General features: G+C 43.8%; 1 protein-coding gene across 2 annotated transcripts in view; it reads left to right on the top strand.

Annotated features, from left to right (window-relative positions):
• RNF144A (ring finger protein 144A) overlaps positions 1 to 16,592 on the top strand; it is a 34,020-nt gene that overhangs the window by 6,006 nt on the left and 11,422 nt on the right. The window contains exons 2-4 of one of the 2 annotated variants that reach the window (XM_056856614.1): positions 12,197 to 12,301; positions 12,488 to 12,548; positions 14,111 to 14,318. In XM_056856614.1, coding sequence (XP_056712592.1) covers positions 12,197 to 12,301; positions 12,488 to 12,548; positions 14,111 to 14,318 — 374 coding nt within the window. The remainder of the gene's footprint in view (positions 1 to 12,196; positions 12,302 to 12,487; positions 12,549 to 14,110; positions 14,319 to 16,592) is intronic. The other variant, XM_056856615.1, reaches the window with a different exon arrangement.

Genomic DNA, 16,592 nt, shown 5'->3' with positions numbered 1-16,592 from the left:
TTTCAGATATCTAGAATACTTTCATCTCGTACTTAAGGCAACCGGAGGACTGTTTTATAATCTTGCTGTACAAGTTGCAAAAGAAATTCAGTATTAACAGTCCAATGACCCAGTATGGATGTAGGAAAGTAGAGTATAAGTGACAATTTTATATTCAAAAAGTAGCAAATATTTATTACTAAAGGAAAACCATAAAATTAGCATGATATTTTAAAAGGTGGAAAGTAGAAAACTTCTAAAAAGTGGCAAGAGGTAGAAAAATATGAGCACTCCTCTACTAACTGCTGCCAGATGTAAATCCAGACTGAATTCTCAAGTTGACCTGCAAGCATAGTCAGATCATTTTCCAAAATGATCTCAGCCACATTTCTTCCAACTAGGAGAAGCAGGAAGTGAAGCCATGTAGGCCGGACTCCCTGCAAAGTTCCAGAGTCTCAGAGTATAGTTCTAAAAACATCAACACAAATCCTAGTTGCCAGGGAGCTCTGAGGAAATTTCTTCAAAAAAAAAAAAATGCAGGGGGGTCCTCCCTTTGGCTGGGTTAAAACGACTCTTTTCCCCACTAAGGGGCATAATTAAATAACCAGTGAGGTGTGGAATATAAAAACTACATTTAGTACCCAGCAAGATGGCTTCTACATGAAGTATCAGTGAATGGCTGGGCCATCCTTTTGATGGAGACAGATTATTGACAATTTGAATTTAAGATTTTCTAGGAAACCGCCGGAAACTCTCTAACTTATACTACCGGCCTATCATTTAAAGTAGGTAAGATTTCTAGTTTGTAATTGAGATAGTCAGTCATAAGGAAACTGCACATTCTGCTTACCAGGTCTGCTGACCAACACAGGGAGTGAGGCATTTTTGGCCTAGCCTCAGGATGGAGCTTGGAACAACCTCACCAAACTTAGACTAGCAATTAAGGAAAGCAGTACAAAAGTGACATTTTGGTAGCTGAAGTTCACTGTTTGTGACAGCTGGCACTCAAACTGGAATATTTTCCCCATCCCGTGTGTGAAGAATGAAAAATATTGTATAAAAAGCCTAAAAATCCTTTTAGATTTTTTCTTTTAATGGGTAACAGAAACCAGCAAGTATTTTCTTTTGCCCCAAAAAAGTGCCTCTCTACTTTCTGCCTCATCAGTTGTGTCACATACAACTTACTCCACAGGCACCTTTTGGTGATGCATCTGTTCTCTGTTTCTGACGTAATGGAGTGTCTTGGTTAATGTGCCCTATCTTGAAGCAGCGCAGGGCTCCCCTGGGTAGTAGTTTGGAGAGGGTCTGGTGTTCACTGGTAAAGCACATATTCTTCATGCAGAAGCCCCTTGTTCAATCCCCAGTTTTTCTATTTATAAACTACACAGGTAATAGCGGTTGGGAAGACTTCTGTTGAAAACTTTCAAAAGCCTCTGTGTGTCAGAGTACACCATACCACTATAAATCTATTCGTCTCTATAACCTTAACTTGGTATAAGTAGTTTCATATGGTGTTTTCTTCCAGCTGACTCCACGGCTCTTGTTTATTGTCTTTCATAGGCTCCTGTACTAATTACTATTTTGCTTATTTCCACTTTATAGATGGGAAGTTTCTCTCGCATCAATTATACTGTGTTACTCAGCCAACAAACCTATTTTGTCGGGGTGTTACTTAACACTTAAAGGGCATTACTATCATAGGGGAGCTTTTTTAAAAATGTAATCTTTCACCTGCAGTCTGAAGTGGGACAATCCATCCTGTCACTTCCACATTCTTCTACCTTGTTAACACCTTATTCATGTTCAGTCTTCAATGGCACTCCGCATTGGGACTGCACCTGCATGCAGGCCTACCAACAGAGAAAAACATCTAGCTTAATAACCACAAGGGGTGCTCCTCCAGGACGAGTGGGAATGATTCCCACCAAAGCAGTCACGTACTCCAGTAGGAGCGCTACTTTCCCCCAGTTCCTTTTCTTCCGCCACCAAGAGTGGACGTCTTTTTAGCTGTTGCAAGTTTTGTTTCGTTAAGTTTTCGGTCGATCTTCTCGATCCTTTTCTGGATATTTCTGTCTTCGAATTGTCTGCTACTAGGCTGAGACGGCTTGCACTGGCCTAGCCTCTATTATCACATTCCCTCACTCACCCTGCTATTGGTGCCTTTGGGAGGAAAATCCACCTCGCCTGCCTACATGGCTTCGAAGGCTTTAAAAAAATGTACCCAATGCGGTACAAAGATGACCCATGCAGATGAACATGAGGCCTGTCTCCTTTGCGTCGGGGAGGCACATAATGTGCAGGTTTGTAAGGTGTGCCAAAAATTTACACCAAAGGCCAGGTTGGACAGGGCTGCCCACCTCAAAGCGGCACTTTGGCAAACAGCTTTATTTCCACCAGCTGGCAAGATGGGATCTGGACCCCCCCCCATAGACCCGCTTCGGCCCAGTCGGTTCTGACCACTCCAGCTGTCCATGCTCGCCTCGATACTGCCTCAGTTCTGAGAGCACTGTTAGCTCCAGCACCTAAGCTCTGCGACGCGGATCTGCTTAAACGATCCAGCTCTGAACCTTCTGCAAAAAAGCGTAAAAATAAATGTAAACACAAGGAAGTATCCTCCAAGTCAGTGAAGGTTAGAGACCCACCGATTTTGATCCAGCCTCCAACATCTCAGGCTTGGGCATCACTAGACAGGCACATCACCTTCTGCCCCTGCTCCACTCTTAACTCCTGGTCAGATACAGGATTGGATCGAGTTTTGCTGCATTAAGCAACTCAATGTAATGGGGAGAAGGCTAGATCCCGTTTCAGTTCTGACATTCACCTGTTCCAGCCCTCCCTTCACCCAGATTCCTAGCTACATCGAATCTGAAGAAGACGTGGAGGCGCCTGAAGTCTCTACATATAATTCTGTCTAACAGAGGGAAAGAAACAAACTTCATGCTACAGCAACTGCCCAGTTCTGGAGGCAGTGCTGTGGGACCGTTTGCTCCCCACCCCCACACCCCATACAACCCAGCATTCAGCCTGTGGAGCAGAATGTCTTCATAACAAAGGAAGTGTGTGTTCACAGGGGTTCCCCCCTTTCTAAGTGCAAGTTGGTAAAGAATCAACCTTCCAAGCCCCCTATAGAATAACAGGGCTAATGAACACACCGAGGCTGTCTTGCTGGCTCACCTAGGCAATTGTTACCCACCCCAGGCAACCAATAAGTTGTTATTTTCAAGACTGCAGTAGCCCCCTTATGCATGTTAGGAATAAGTCATGTGCCGCTTTTTAACTTTGCTGGCCTAAACAGAATCTGTACAGTCTCATCTGACTTTGCCTGTTGGGTTGGTTTGCAAAAAAAAAAAGCAAACAAAAATAATGGCTTCAACAGAAAAATCTTGTTTCTGCCCTGACCTGCACTGTAAAAACAATGCGGGTGGGGAAAAAGCATCTCCCCTAGACCGAACATCTGACGGTCAAAGGCAATAACAGTTCTGGATCGGCAGTTACATAGAAAGAGCAAAATAAAAAAAGGGTTAGAAGTAAGAGAGAGGTGCCTGTGATACATGCAAGACTCTTCCTTTGCCTGTGGCTTATCTCCCCATCATCTTTTTCTCTCTTTCTCTCAGCTGGGGTTCCATTAGTATCCCTGGTTGAGAGAAAATCACAGAGATGTACGCTACGGGGGCATCTCTCTTTCAAAATCTGATCCACCTTCCTGTTCATTCTATGGGATTGAGGGTAAATCTATATTTAAACAAGTTATGCAGCTGTCATCACATCGAGCTTGGCCTTGAGGATAGCAGCCGCAGTGGGAGCATGCAACATTTTGAGGCTGTGTGACAGAATTACTCTATTCTGAACTCACAGAACTGAGACAATTTTGTGTGTGCCTAGTGTCTTTTCTGCAAGACTAACCGCAGGCTGTAGATGTGGACTTCCTGAAAGCTATAGGAAAAACATTGAAAAATCTACATTCCTTCAGATTTCATTTTTTTATTGTAAAAGGGACCAATACAATGGAAAGTTATAGATTTTTTATTTATTTTTTGCCTAAAATAGGCCAGACTTTCTAATTTCCACAATTAGGCCAAACACTTGACAGAGAATAAATTTCTTTCTGGAGATGCTAAGCACAAGTTACTTCATCGCCTTATATGAAGTTGGCTTTCTACTTGAAGGTTAAAAAGGTTTCTTATTTTTTTCAATTGACATCCTTTGTGTTCAAAGAGTGAGTGTCTGTCATTCCTTCACCATGGACCAAAATTATGTAGTGAAAATGTAAGGTTCAGAAATAAATAAGGAATAATTGGAGCAATCTCAGTCAACCTATTTTGGCTATTCTAATGAAGTGGGAGCAACGATGGAAGTCATTTTGCCCTCTATAAAGTATTATTTTTGGCTTCATTTTACAGAAGCATGAGGTGGTTCATAAGGGAAAGAAAATAGTTTCTTGTTTCCTGTTTTGGAAATGTTGCTTTCATTTTTCTTATTCCTTTCTTCCAAGGGGCTCTGGACAGCATTTTAGCCTTACAACAAACCTGGGAGGGCAGTTAGATTGAGAAAAAGTAACTCAAAAAGCTAGTCAGAGGACTTTATGAGATTTTAGACATTGAGACACAACAGACAGTGATCCTACTAGCTCTTCATCTTTTCCAAATCCTTCACGACATAATCGAGTTTGTACTTCTCTGTCGTGCACTGGTTGGAATTCTTGATAAATACATTTATTTCTTCTGCATAGAGCAGGGGTGGGGAACCTTTTTTTCGCCAAGGGCCATTTGGATGTTTATAACATCATTTGTGGGCCATACAAAATGATCAACTTAAAAATTAGCCGACCAAGCCCCAAGCAGGCAGCTTCCCCAGATGACCCCCCCCCCATGCGGGCAAGCAGGCAGGCATCCAACTAGTGGCGCACTCGCCCACCTGGTGGCACAGGATGGTCTGTTGCACCAGCCGGGCATAGCCGTCTGGCCGCACGCTGGAGTTGCTCCTCCGCATGGTCGGGACAGATTCTACAGCCGGCTCCTGCTACTTCCGCCTGCAGGGATGAAATGAGGGGACACTGGCTAAGAACTCGCCCCCACCCCCGCGCATTCTGGCCCTGCCCCCTTTAACCTCTCTATTGTCGCCACTTCCGTCCCCAGCCCTCTTGTAGTACAGAGGGAATACATTTCTCCATGGCCTGGGTGGGAAAGGGTTAACACAGTTTCTTGAGCGGTCCTAGCAGTTCCATAGCTAATGACTCTTCTGAAAGGGGAAAAAAAGGTTCCTTTTCTTGGCTAAACAAACTCACATCTGCCTTGAATAGAGGCTATTTTATGTCCATGGGAGGGGGCGGATCACCAGTCTTAGATCCTTCTGAGCTAGAGATCTGCCAGGACCCATGAAGGGCCAGACCAAATGATTTTGCGGGCCTTAAATGCCCCCCAGGCCTGATGTTCCCCACCCCTGACATAGAGGAACAAGAAGAGTTGTTTTTTTTTTGCCGACATTCTCTTCCTTTTAAGGAGAATCAAACCGGCTTCCGATCTCCTTCCCTTCCTCTCACTACAACAGACACCTTGTGAAATAGGTGGGGCTGAGAGAGTTCTGAGAGAACTGTGACTAGCCCAAGGTCACCCAGCTGGCTTCTGGTATCAATAGAGTAGGGAAGAACTATATAAGTCACCCTGAGTTCCTTGGAGAAAGGGTTAATAGATAATGGTCAGCAAAGTCGTCTCAAAATATACTGTGTGTATTTTCATCACATGTCACTGTCATTGCACTCTGTGTGTGCAATGAAAACACAATATTTTATGTTTTGGCAGTTATCCAGTGAACTAAAAAACCTTCTGAATTGTGGGCAGAATTAGGATCGTTCTCCACCATTATCCGTGACTAGGATTCTAATGGAGGATCCACATGTTGGTTTTTTACCATGGAAATATTTATTCTGCATGGAACGAAACAGCTCCTGGTGGTGAGGGAGGGGGAACCTTGATGGGGAGAAAGGACCGAACAACAGATTGATAACAGTGTAATCTGGAACATTCATTACAACTGTGTGTACAAATGGTGACAAATTTCACAAGATTGTATTACTCTTGAACCTCCCTGTGAGAAACATGGTTGTCTGAAATCATCTCATTGCCATGTGAATGCTGTTTGTGTGTCAGGAACTAAAAGGGGGTCTCTTTTTACTCTTTTTTCCCCCCCTTGAAGATGACAGGAAAGAAAATTCTCCAACTTCAGCAATATTCCTAATCAGTGTGGGGGAAAAGCTTTTAAAACAATTAATTATTCATAATTGTAAAGTAGACTCTTAATTGTAAAGTAGACTCCGAGTTCAAAGAGCTCTATGAGGGCTAAACATTGTCATAAAAATGTATAATTAAATATACAGCATTTGAAATGGGAGTGGTGTGCAAGATATATACTATAGAGCAGTGGTTCTCAACCTTTTTCTGACCGTGGCCCCCTTCCGACCTTGTTTCCTTCCTGTGGCCCCCCTGTCCTACCGGTAGAAAGGTAGCTATTTAAATGTTTTGTTTGTAAATAGCCAAGGAACAAATAAGAAGCATAAACAGCCACACAAAATGCACACATGCAGTTCTTATTGGGAAACTGCAATTTACAAAAAAAATACCCCACGAAAAGGGAATACAACACGCTAATAAACAACAATGTTCACATGCAAGGGAGAACAAAGCCTCTACCACCGTTTCTCAAGATTACAGCGATACAAAAATCCACAGTTGCAAACGATGCATAGAAGTGCAATGAAGAAAGTCATGTGTTAGGTTTTCATGTGTTTCTGTTTTCTTCACTCTCGCTTCCCTCTGTGGCCCCCTAGTCTTGTGCCGTGGCCCCCCCCCATTGACGCAGTTTTCACCTGTGTCCCCCTTGGAATATCCTGGGGGGGCCGGGGGGCCATATGGCCCCAGGTTGAGAACCACTGCTATAGAGGTCTGCCATAGATGCCCATTATACTTCTTCAGTTGAACCCACAAAGCAGGATAGTGAGGCTGATTAGAATTAACACTGTGACTGAAGAAAGGTGTCCTTTTTTTTTGTTTTGTCTAGTGATTTCTTTTTGACAGGAGGTCATGATGCTTGCATATAACTTCCCAGCATACCAGTGCTTTCCAGAGGGGCAGCTCTGCTTACACAACGGGTGCATGTACAGAACAGCCTTCTCCATGAAAGAATAGGAAAGCCTACTTATAGTAGAGTGCTGTGTGTGCACTGATGCATAAATGGGCTGTTTGAGTTCCTCCGGCCCTCAGAACCTACAGCAAAACATTTATAGCCCATTCCTGAGCCTCAAGGACGAAAGTCCTTTGGAGACTAGGAAGGGGCTGCGCCAGCGCCGGTGCTATTTACGCCGTTTAGGGTGGCATGGATGCCGGCAGGGGGACCCGGACACCATTCTCCTGGCGTTGCCGCAGCAGCACCACCCAGGGATGCTAGCTGTGCCTTCCGTCAGCATCCCACTGACACAAAGCCCCATGCCAGCATCCGGGGGCGTGGGTGTGCCAGGGCTGGAGCTGCCAGTAGACAGCTTCCTATCCCCTTTTGGCCCAGAACGCCATCTTTGAGAACATCGTTGCTGCGTCAGCTTTTTTCTGGTGCAGCCTCACTGTTTTCAATGGGGCAAAATACCCCATTTTAAAAATAAAAAGACTACAAAAGTTTTTTAAAGCCTTTTGGTGGCCAGGGAACGGCTTTGGAGGCACCGCGGCCATGCTATTCCCGGCCGCCAAAGACTCAGGAATGGACTGCCTGTGTATTTAGATGGCTTTTGGGTTATCTGTGTGGGGTAGCTACTTACCTTATCCAGGGACTGCTCTGACTCTTCCTGATTTGTGCATGTATGCATCCTAAACTGTGTGTTCTAGTTTTTTACCTTAGTACTTACTGGTCAAAGCAGATAATGGAGGTGACTTAGAAGCCTCCCAAAGGTCAGATTGCCTCTCACTTTAAAAATATTCAGATGTATTGTGTTGGTGAAGGAAGTTGCCTCATTCTTTTAGAGCAAAGGAAAATCCTTGAAAGAAGAATGGCACAAGAACTTGATTGCAATCCAGGGGCTCTGCCCTCACAATGGAGGTGTTGAAAGCAAGTATTTATAAAAAATGTGGCATTTAGGAATAGCAAAACAGAAACAAAAAGGGAAGACAGTGAGTTTCAGAACTGGGAGTTGGTTGTGTGTAACGCACAGTAATAAAGTTAACATGAAAAGCAAGGTGCTTTTTGCTACTGTAGATACGTTTTTTAAAATTCTGCTTGTAAGTCTTGCCATTGTTTCTGAAAAGATGACTTGGGTTGATAAGGTGTAGATGGATTCCCAGAGGATTACAATTGTATCCTATTTTTGCTTTTTTCAAACTCAGTTTGTAGGGTACATTGGCAAGCTTTTGATTTGCACAGAGCTCTTCTTTAGGCAGGAATAAGAAAAGAAAAACTGGGGTAGCATGGGAGAGGTCAATCTTGCCATAGTTGTAATAAGTGGGTTTTAAGGGGAGGGAGAAGTCTTGCAGCATAGAGTGAAGGAAGGAAAAGCTGTCTCTGAAGTCCCAGTTGGCCCTGTCTTGAAGACACGACTGTTCCAGTAGAGTAGTAAAGAATATGAGGCATGGGCATATACTCATGAAAAGAAAGCAAGGAGTATTATTTAGCATGCATCCCCATCACCTGGAAGAGCTAAAGCAGAATACAGATTTATCCGAAGAGATAATTTCATTTCTTATTTAATGATCATTTCAAATTGACCCTGAAATCTCAGTTAAAACTACTAAATGTGTTATGAAAGAAATTGAGAATGACAGTGAGGATAAAAAATATATATAGCACACTTCTCAAACTTTAGCAGCCTGGGGATACTTCCGGGGTTTTTTGTGTGGACTTCTAAGCCTTTCCTTTCTCACTCACCAGTTCTCACCGTGGACAGGCAGTCCCTTTTCAAAAGTGAGTATCAAGCAGTGCATGGGCCAGGAAGGCCTGAGTTCTCTAGTGAGCTCAAAGCTATACAGAGAAAGCCACATCAGCGACACTTCAAAAGTACGCCTAAGTAACATTTTGTCTTTGTTCCAGAGGATAGTTGATTCTATAGGGCCATAACTCAAAAGGCCCTTACCTGAATTCTAATTAACCTCAACCCTGATTAGAAAGGATTTGGCATTAGAGGCATCAGGAAACTCTCTAAGCTGGTTTTCTAGCTGAGGACCAAGGCCTTTTATTATGCATGGCTGTTTCCCTCATGGTCACCCCTCCAATGACCTCAGGTATTTGTTTGGATTATGCGTGCCGTTTCTGACCATCAGAGGTTGCCTTGCTCTCCCCCTGCATTTCCCCGCGTTTTGCCCATGTTTTCAAATTCGAGATAAAACAGGTCCCCCAAAATGCAGAGGGAGAGCGAGGCGACCTCTGAAGGTCGGAAACGGCATGCATAATCAAAATGAAGACCCGAGGTCGTTGGAGGGGTGACGGCGAGTGAAACAGCCATGCATAAAAGACCCAAATAACAAGAAGGCTGGAAAAAAGTGGGAAGTAGGCTGGGAAAACTTTCACAGCTGCTCATAGAAACAGAAAAGGACAAGCATCACACAAACACCTGAACTTCCGTTATTCAGTCAAAAACCACAATTTCGTATTGTCTGTGGCTTCATGATAAAATCCTTTGCATCGGAAAACGGAGTGAAAACCACTTCAGTTTTATATCTGAAATAATGATGATGATGCATTAGGACTGTACCTCCTTGGTTCCCAGTCAGCCAATCATACTTCCTACGGCTGAGCTTTTGAATCCCAGTAACTAGGCAGCAATTTTATGGCTTATGTTCTGAGGTTATTTATAAGTTCAGTACTGTAGGCAGTAGCAGCTCTATAAAATCCCGCCCTTCAAAGGGGGGGGTGTCAATTCTGTCCCTTTCCTCTGAGGCAACGAATCTCTGCCACCTGTTCATCCACCGGCTCAGGTTTTCTTTGTGTTGAATTATGGACTATGACTGAGCTTTTGCACCAATTATTTCATTTGCTGTTTACAATAACAGCCCGGTGAGGCTTCAGCCCGGTGAGGCTTTTGTTTCCACCTTTAAATACATTGTATATAAATCTGGTGAGGCTTGTTTCAACTTTTCTTTACTGTATCCATTTTTTTCAGTTTGTTTGAGGTGTATACATTGTAACATTGTATACATTGTATCCTTATTTGCCTTGTTTGTAGTTTGAGGTTTTCTTGTGCATTCCAACACAGATTATATGACCTCCCTCAAGCTCCTGTGCATTATTTGATGTATGCTAATTATTTGATGTTTGTGTATTAATATTGTTTTGGTTTAGAATTAATCACCCTTGAGTTCTTTTCATACATATATCTCAATTTGGGTTTACTTTAGTTTTACTATTGAGCCACGTGCTGCCTTCTCCAACAGCAACAACTTCCAGGTGGAAGATCTCCTGCCATTACAATTAATCTCCAGATGACCAAGATCAGTTTCCCTGGAGAAAATAGCTGCTTTGAAGGGTGGACTCTATGGCATTATGCCCTGCAGAGGTCCTTCCCCTCCCCAAACCCCATCCTCCCCAGGCTCCATCCCCCCAAATCTCCAGTTATTTCCCAATCTAGCGCTTACAACCCTATACCTAGATGAGCACAAGAGCAGACCCCCCTGGAGTACCCCCCCCCCCGATCCCAGGAGTCCCTGGACTCCAGTTTGAGAAATGCTGGTGTGGGAAGTTGCTTAAAACTATTAGTATCACTTGATAAGTATGTTAAATAATGTAATTATACAGAATGGAAAGTTAGAGGTCACTAGTTAGTGTGAATAATTCTACGTGTGTGTGTGTTACCAGCAAACCTTTTCCAAAAGAGCTTTCAAAATGTGGGTTTTCACTTGCATTTTTTATGTAAACTGCTGCGGATGGAAGGGGCTTTGCAAATAAAATTAGTATAAGAAAATGCTCCAGTGCTGTATATTTGAAATTGGGATCAATACTTATAAGAGCATCCTGCAAAGGACTATGGGAAAAGCAGAAAGGTACTTCTACAGGTACTTCGAAATAAAGCTACTGCAGTGGCTTAGTTTGGTTTTGTACTGTTAACTTTGTACAAACCTCATAGCAGTCTCGGACCAAAGGCCAGGGACAAACGAACTGCATAAATAGTTATGGTTTTGTGACCAAGGGTGTGTAGATGGGTTTCCCGAAGTAGAACTCTTTTTCTCTTCTCCCCACTCCTTCCCATTCCATGTGTCAAATTGCTTTTTGAAACTGAGCAGACTATCTCGCAGTTTATAAGATGTTCTGCTGTTGAAAAGTAAAAGTCCTCCTGGCTCACTCAAACTGATCCCAGCTAGCCTGTCTGCCTACCTGCCTGCCTGCCTGCCTGCCTGCCTTCCTTCCATTTCTATCCTGCCCTTTCCTGACCAAGGTCAGGCTCAGGGCGGCTAACAACAAAATTCAACAATTCAAAATAATGCATTTCATAGAAATTATACTTAAACCCCTCAGTTCTGTTAAAATTGCAGACGGCGCCCTTAAAACCTTGTCGAGTAATGGATGGCCAGTCAAAGGGGGAGGAGAGAAAAGAAAGGAAGAAAACGGGTGCCCAGGGCAAGGAAAGAGACAGGGAAAAAGAAATAGGTAAGGATGGGGTAAGTAGGTAGGGTATGGAGGACTTAGATCTATCACCCTTCCTCCCCCCCGCCCGGCACAGTCAGTTTAGACATTGTCAGAACAGAGCTAATAAGTGCAAGTACATTTTATACAAGAGGTCTTTCAAAGAGGGTCCTTACAGAAGGCTGCAGCAGATTCTTCCATGCAAAGGGCTTGAGGGGAAGCAGAAATAAAAGACAGGTAGGCTGTTAAGAGCCAGCGGGTTATAGTGGTTAAGAGCAGTGGTTTGGAGCGGTGGACTCTCATCTGGAGAACCCAGTTTTATCCCCTACTCCTCCACATGAGCAGTGGAAGCTAATCTGGTGAATTGGGTTTCCCCACTCCTACACATGAAGCCAGCTGGGTGACCTTGGGCTAGTCACTCTCTCAGCCCTGCCTACCTCACAAGGTGTCTGTGGGGAGGGGAAGGGAAAGTGATTGTAAGCCGGTTTGATCCTGAAGTGGTAAAGAAAGTCGGCATATAAAAAACTAACTCTTCTTCTTTATCCGAGAAAACTAACTGCACTCTTAAATCATGCTTAAATTACAGGATTATATTTACAGCCCTTGTGTTTGACTTTTTTTCTTACAGTGCCTGAAACAGTATGTAGAGCTTTTGATCAAGGAAGGTCTAGAAACTGCAATTAGCTGCCCCGATGCTGCCTGCCCAAAGCGAGGTCATCTACAAGAAAATGAAGTAGGTTTCCTGTAAAACCACTTCTTACCTAAAAGTCCTGCTACGTTATGTCACAGGCGTGTGGAGGCAGGGGTGGGGAGAGGTTGTATGTTTGCAACAGATTGGTTGCCTCTCTTTCGTTTAGCAAGACTTTGGTTACTGCTGTCATTAATCTGCTCCTTGTCTGTGTCTCTCCCTTTACAACAGATTGAGTGCATGGTTGCGTCAGAAATCATGCAGAGGTACAAGAAGTTACAGTTTGAAAGAGGTATAGTATTCAGGAATAGACTTCGTTATAGAACCTTCATCGGGCCCTAAACTGTGGTCTATGTGCTGTGGGAGCCAGTGTGGTGTAATGGTTAAGAGCTGTGGTTTGGAGCAGTGGACTCTGATCTGGAGAACCGGGTTCAACTCCCCACTTTTCCACAGGAGCGGCGGAGGCTAATCTGGTGAACTGGATTGGTTTCCCCACTCCTACACACGAAGCCAGCTGGGTGACGTTGGGCTAGTCACACTCAGCCCACCTACCTCATAAGGTGTCTGTTGTGCGGAGGGGAAGGGAAGGTGATTGTAAGCCGGTTTGATTCTCCTTTAAGTGGTAGAGAAAGTTGGCATATAAAAACCAACTCTTCTGCTTCTTCTGCTGCTGCTTCTGCTGCTGCTTTTGCTTCTTCTTTTGCTTCTATTGCTTCTTCTTCTAGTGTTTAATATGTTCAGGGGCTTTTGAGTAAAAGTATTGGTCACAGAATCCCATTGTGGGCACAGAGAGAAGGGGGTATTGCTTCCTGTTTTATTTTAACTACCTTTAATGTATATTCACAAACACAAGCCAGAAGCCAGCACAACGTTAGACGTATCAGTCACATTTTTTAAAAAATCCCAACCTTTCTCCAAGGAGCTCTGGACAGATTACATGATTCTCCCCCTTCCATTTTATACTCACAACAGCCCTATGTGGTACGTTAGACTGAGAGAGGGAGACTTGTCCAAGATCACCCAATTAACTTTATGGCTAAGTGGAGATTTGAACCTGTCTCTCCTAAGTCTTAGTCCAGTACTCTATAAAAACTGCACCACACTTGTCGAATTTATGTCACTGAATTCTATATAGGATTGTAATATCACAGTGTTTAAAGAAATGTGTTCATTTTTAGGGGTGCAATTTTGTGTTAGTTTAATTCCAGGTATCATTGTATATCGAAATGACGTGTTATATCCAGCTGATTGAATTTCCACAAAAGGTCATGTAGGGCTCCAATCCTGCTATAACTAGTAGTGGCCAATTCCCATTGAAAAGAACAGAAAATAATTTATTTACAATCTACTTTTCTGTGGGGATCAATCATGTCTAACTTAAGCCAGGGCTTTTTATGTCTTGTTGAATTGTCTAAGTATTTGCATTTCCTTTAATTGCACAAAGTGTACTTTTGACTTAAAACACTTTTTGGTTGTTTTTTTATGTTGCATTACCAAGATTCAGAATTTTGCTTTTGGTCTTCGGTGACAGTCTTAGTGTTGTTTGTGGACGTTCCCAAAGGCATCTCAGGCCATCCATAAAACTGGTATCCATATCACAGGTCGTTGATTTGAATGTGGTGTTATGAAAGATGGGGCGGGGGAGAGAAACCTGGCCAGAAACCAAAAGTGATACATATTCCCTGCTCCTTTGCTTTTCCATATAAACCCAACTAGAATTTTCACATCACTTCCACTTCCACACACATTGTATTGAGAAATCTAGTGGTGTGCCAAGCCACCCTGTATGGATTGTTGTGATTCTAAAACAGTTCTGCATCTAAACGTTTGCCATTAATTTGGATTCCCATACAGAGGTGCTCCTGGATCCCTGTCGGACGTGGTGCCCTTCTTCATCCTGCCAAGCAGTTTGCCAGCTTCAAGAAACAGGACCTCAGAATCCCCAACTGGTACAATGCCAATCGTGTGACATAGAATTCTGTTCAGCGTGCAAATCCCATTGGCATCCAGGGCAAGGTTGTCAAGAGAACATGCCAATCACCTTCCTCCCAGGGGAAACCAGGTACGGGAATTACTAAGTAATGTAGGCATAGTTCCTAACACGTTGAGTAGCAACATTTCCCTTTTCCCCAACACTCTCTTGGGTGTGTCACTAGTAGGGTTGCCAGCTCCGGGTCAGGAAATACTTGGAAATTTTGGGGGTGGAGCCTGAGGAGGGTGGTGTTAGGGCAGGGGAGGGACATCAATGCCATAGAGTCCAATTGCCAAAGCAGCCATTTTCTCCAGGTGAACTGATCTCTAACGGCTGGAGAGCAGTTGTAATAGCAGGAGATCTCCAGCTACTACCTGGAGTTTGGCAACCCTAGTCACTTGCCAACTTTTATTTATTACTTTCCCCTCCCCTTCTGTTATAGAAAAGTAGATGTACCTCAACCACTGCAGGTAAGATGTCTTGGTTCTGAAGCCAAACATAAGCCATGTTTTTCCCAGGTTTGTGGAAGGAATACGGCAGGGCTTGGCATCCAGGAGTCAGGGCGCCATGGTGCCTAGAAATTTAATTGTGATGGCAAATATTTTCAGCAGTCATTTACTGTAAGTGCCTCTTGGGTGAGTCTCATTAGAAGTACAAAGCTTATTTAGGTGAGGGGCAGAGGCTAGCTTTCTGTTACGCTGACAACCAGGTTTACCCCATATTTATTTATACGCTACAACACTTGCTTGTCAGGGCCTGGAATACAAAGGGCCAACAAAGAAAGCTTGTCAGGGCCTGGAATAAGGTGTTGCCTCTCAGTGCTGTTACCTGTTGTAATACTTCTACTTGGTAACATCTGGTTTGCCGTAACTCAAGAGTAGATTATGCTTTGGCTTTGCTCCATCACGGTGCCATTCAGTTCCACAAAAGATCAGCTGTGGCACGGGAAGGATCCTCATGTGACCACAGTCACCTCCCATGTGACCGCAGCCTTCTGACTTTATCGAGCAACATAGGAGTTACAAAGCAGCAGATTCCGTGCACCTAAACATGACACCAGAAAGAGCCCAAAGCAATCTGAACAACTGGCCTATTTATCATCCTGTACGTTACTGATCCTCAGCACAGGGTGACAGTGACAGTCTTGGGCCAAATTAGATACTACTTTTTGAAAAAAGAGTCAACTCACTTTCCCTGCAACCAGACAGCTTCAGGCTTGACTGCAGCAAAGTACTCTTTGTAGTGCTTTTCGTGAACTCAGCTTGGGAACTTGCGAATGCGAGCCATATATTTGCATCGAGTCAGATAAGCAGGTGCACATCCAGACTCTTTTATGTCAGCTTCCCTGATTGCATACTTCCTTCAGAGCTTAATTCAGGGTGCTGATTTTCACCTTCAAATTCCTTTGTAGCCACATACTTGAAGGAACATCTCTCCTCCATTAGTACCCAATGGCTGCCTTAGGTCAGAATGGCATGGCCTGCTGGTGTTCACATCACTCAGTCAGTGGAGGCTGAGGGTTTGGGCTTTTTCTATGGCAACTCCTATTTAATGGCACCATTGTCCTGAAAAGATAAGGGGGGCTGTTTTTTTCTGGAGCGGATGGAAGGCATTTTTTTAATTTTAGTAAGCATTTGGCAAATGAGTTGAGTGTGCTTGGCCATTTTAAATTGTTCATTACGATTATTCTGTTATTGTACTTTAAGTATTTTAATCTTTCAAGCAAAAACAAAACAAAACCACCCTGGTAGCTAGGGCAGGTAACACATTAAAACAAATTAAAATTCCAGTAAAAAACATCAAATTATGAGAAACATTATAATGGGGCCAATCCAATCAACCTCCAAGGGCTGTCCTTCCAACTGAAGAAGAAGAGTTGGTTTTTTATATGCTGACTTTCTCTGCCACTTAAGGGAGAATCCAACCGGCTTACAATCATCTTCCTTTCCCCTCCCCACAACAGATACCCTGTGAGGTAGGTGGGGCTGAGAGAATGTGACTAGCCCAAGGTCACCCAGCTGGCTTCGTGTGGAGGAGTGGGGAAACAAATCCAGTTCACCAGATTAGCCTCTGCCACTCATGTGGAGGAGTGGGGAATCGAACCCGGTTCTCCAGATCAGAGGCCACTGCTCCAAACCACCACTCTTATCCACTACACCACACTGGCTCCCTCTTAAGTGGTTCTTCTTCCAATTGAAGAGCCCCAAGTTGGAGGAAGTCTTACCTGGGCTCAGTTTCAATTTGTTAGCCCTCATCCTGCCCGCTATGGGCTCCAGGACATCCACTGTCTCACTTGGATCCCGATGGGAAAAAAGGAAGTAGAGCTGGGTGTCATCGGCATAGTGACAACACTTTTCTCCAAAT

This window comes from Euleptes europaea, chromosome 10, assembly GCF_029931775.1.
Source record: "Euleptes europaea isolate rEulEur1 chromosome 10, rEulEur1.hap1, whole genome shotgun sequence".
In the NCBI taxonomy this organism is placed as follows: domain Eukaryota; kingdom Metazoa; phylum Chordata; class Lepidosauria; order Squamata; family Sphaerodactylidae; genus Euleptes; species Euleptes europaea.
Note: the sequence above shows the minus strand (reverse complement) of the source record. Positions and strands in the feature narration are given on the sequence as shown.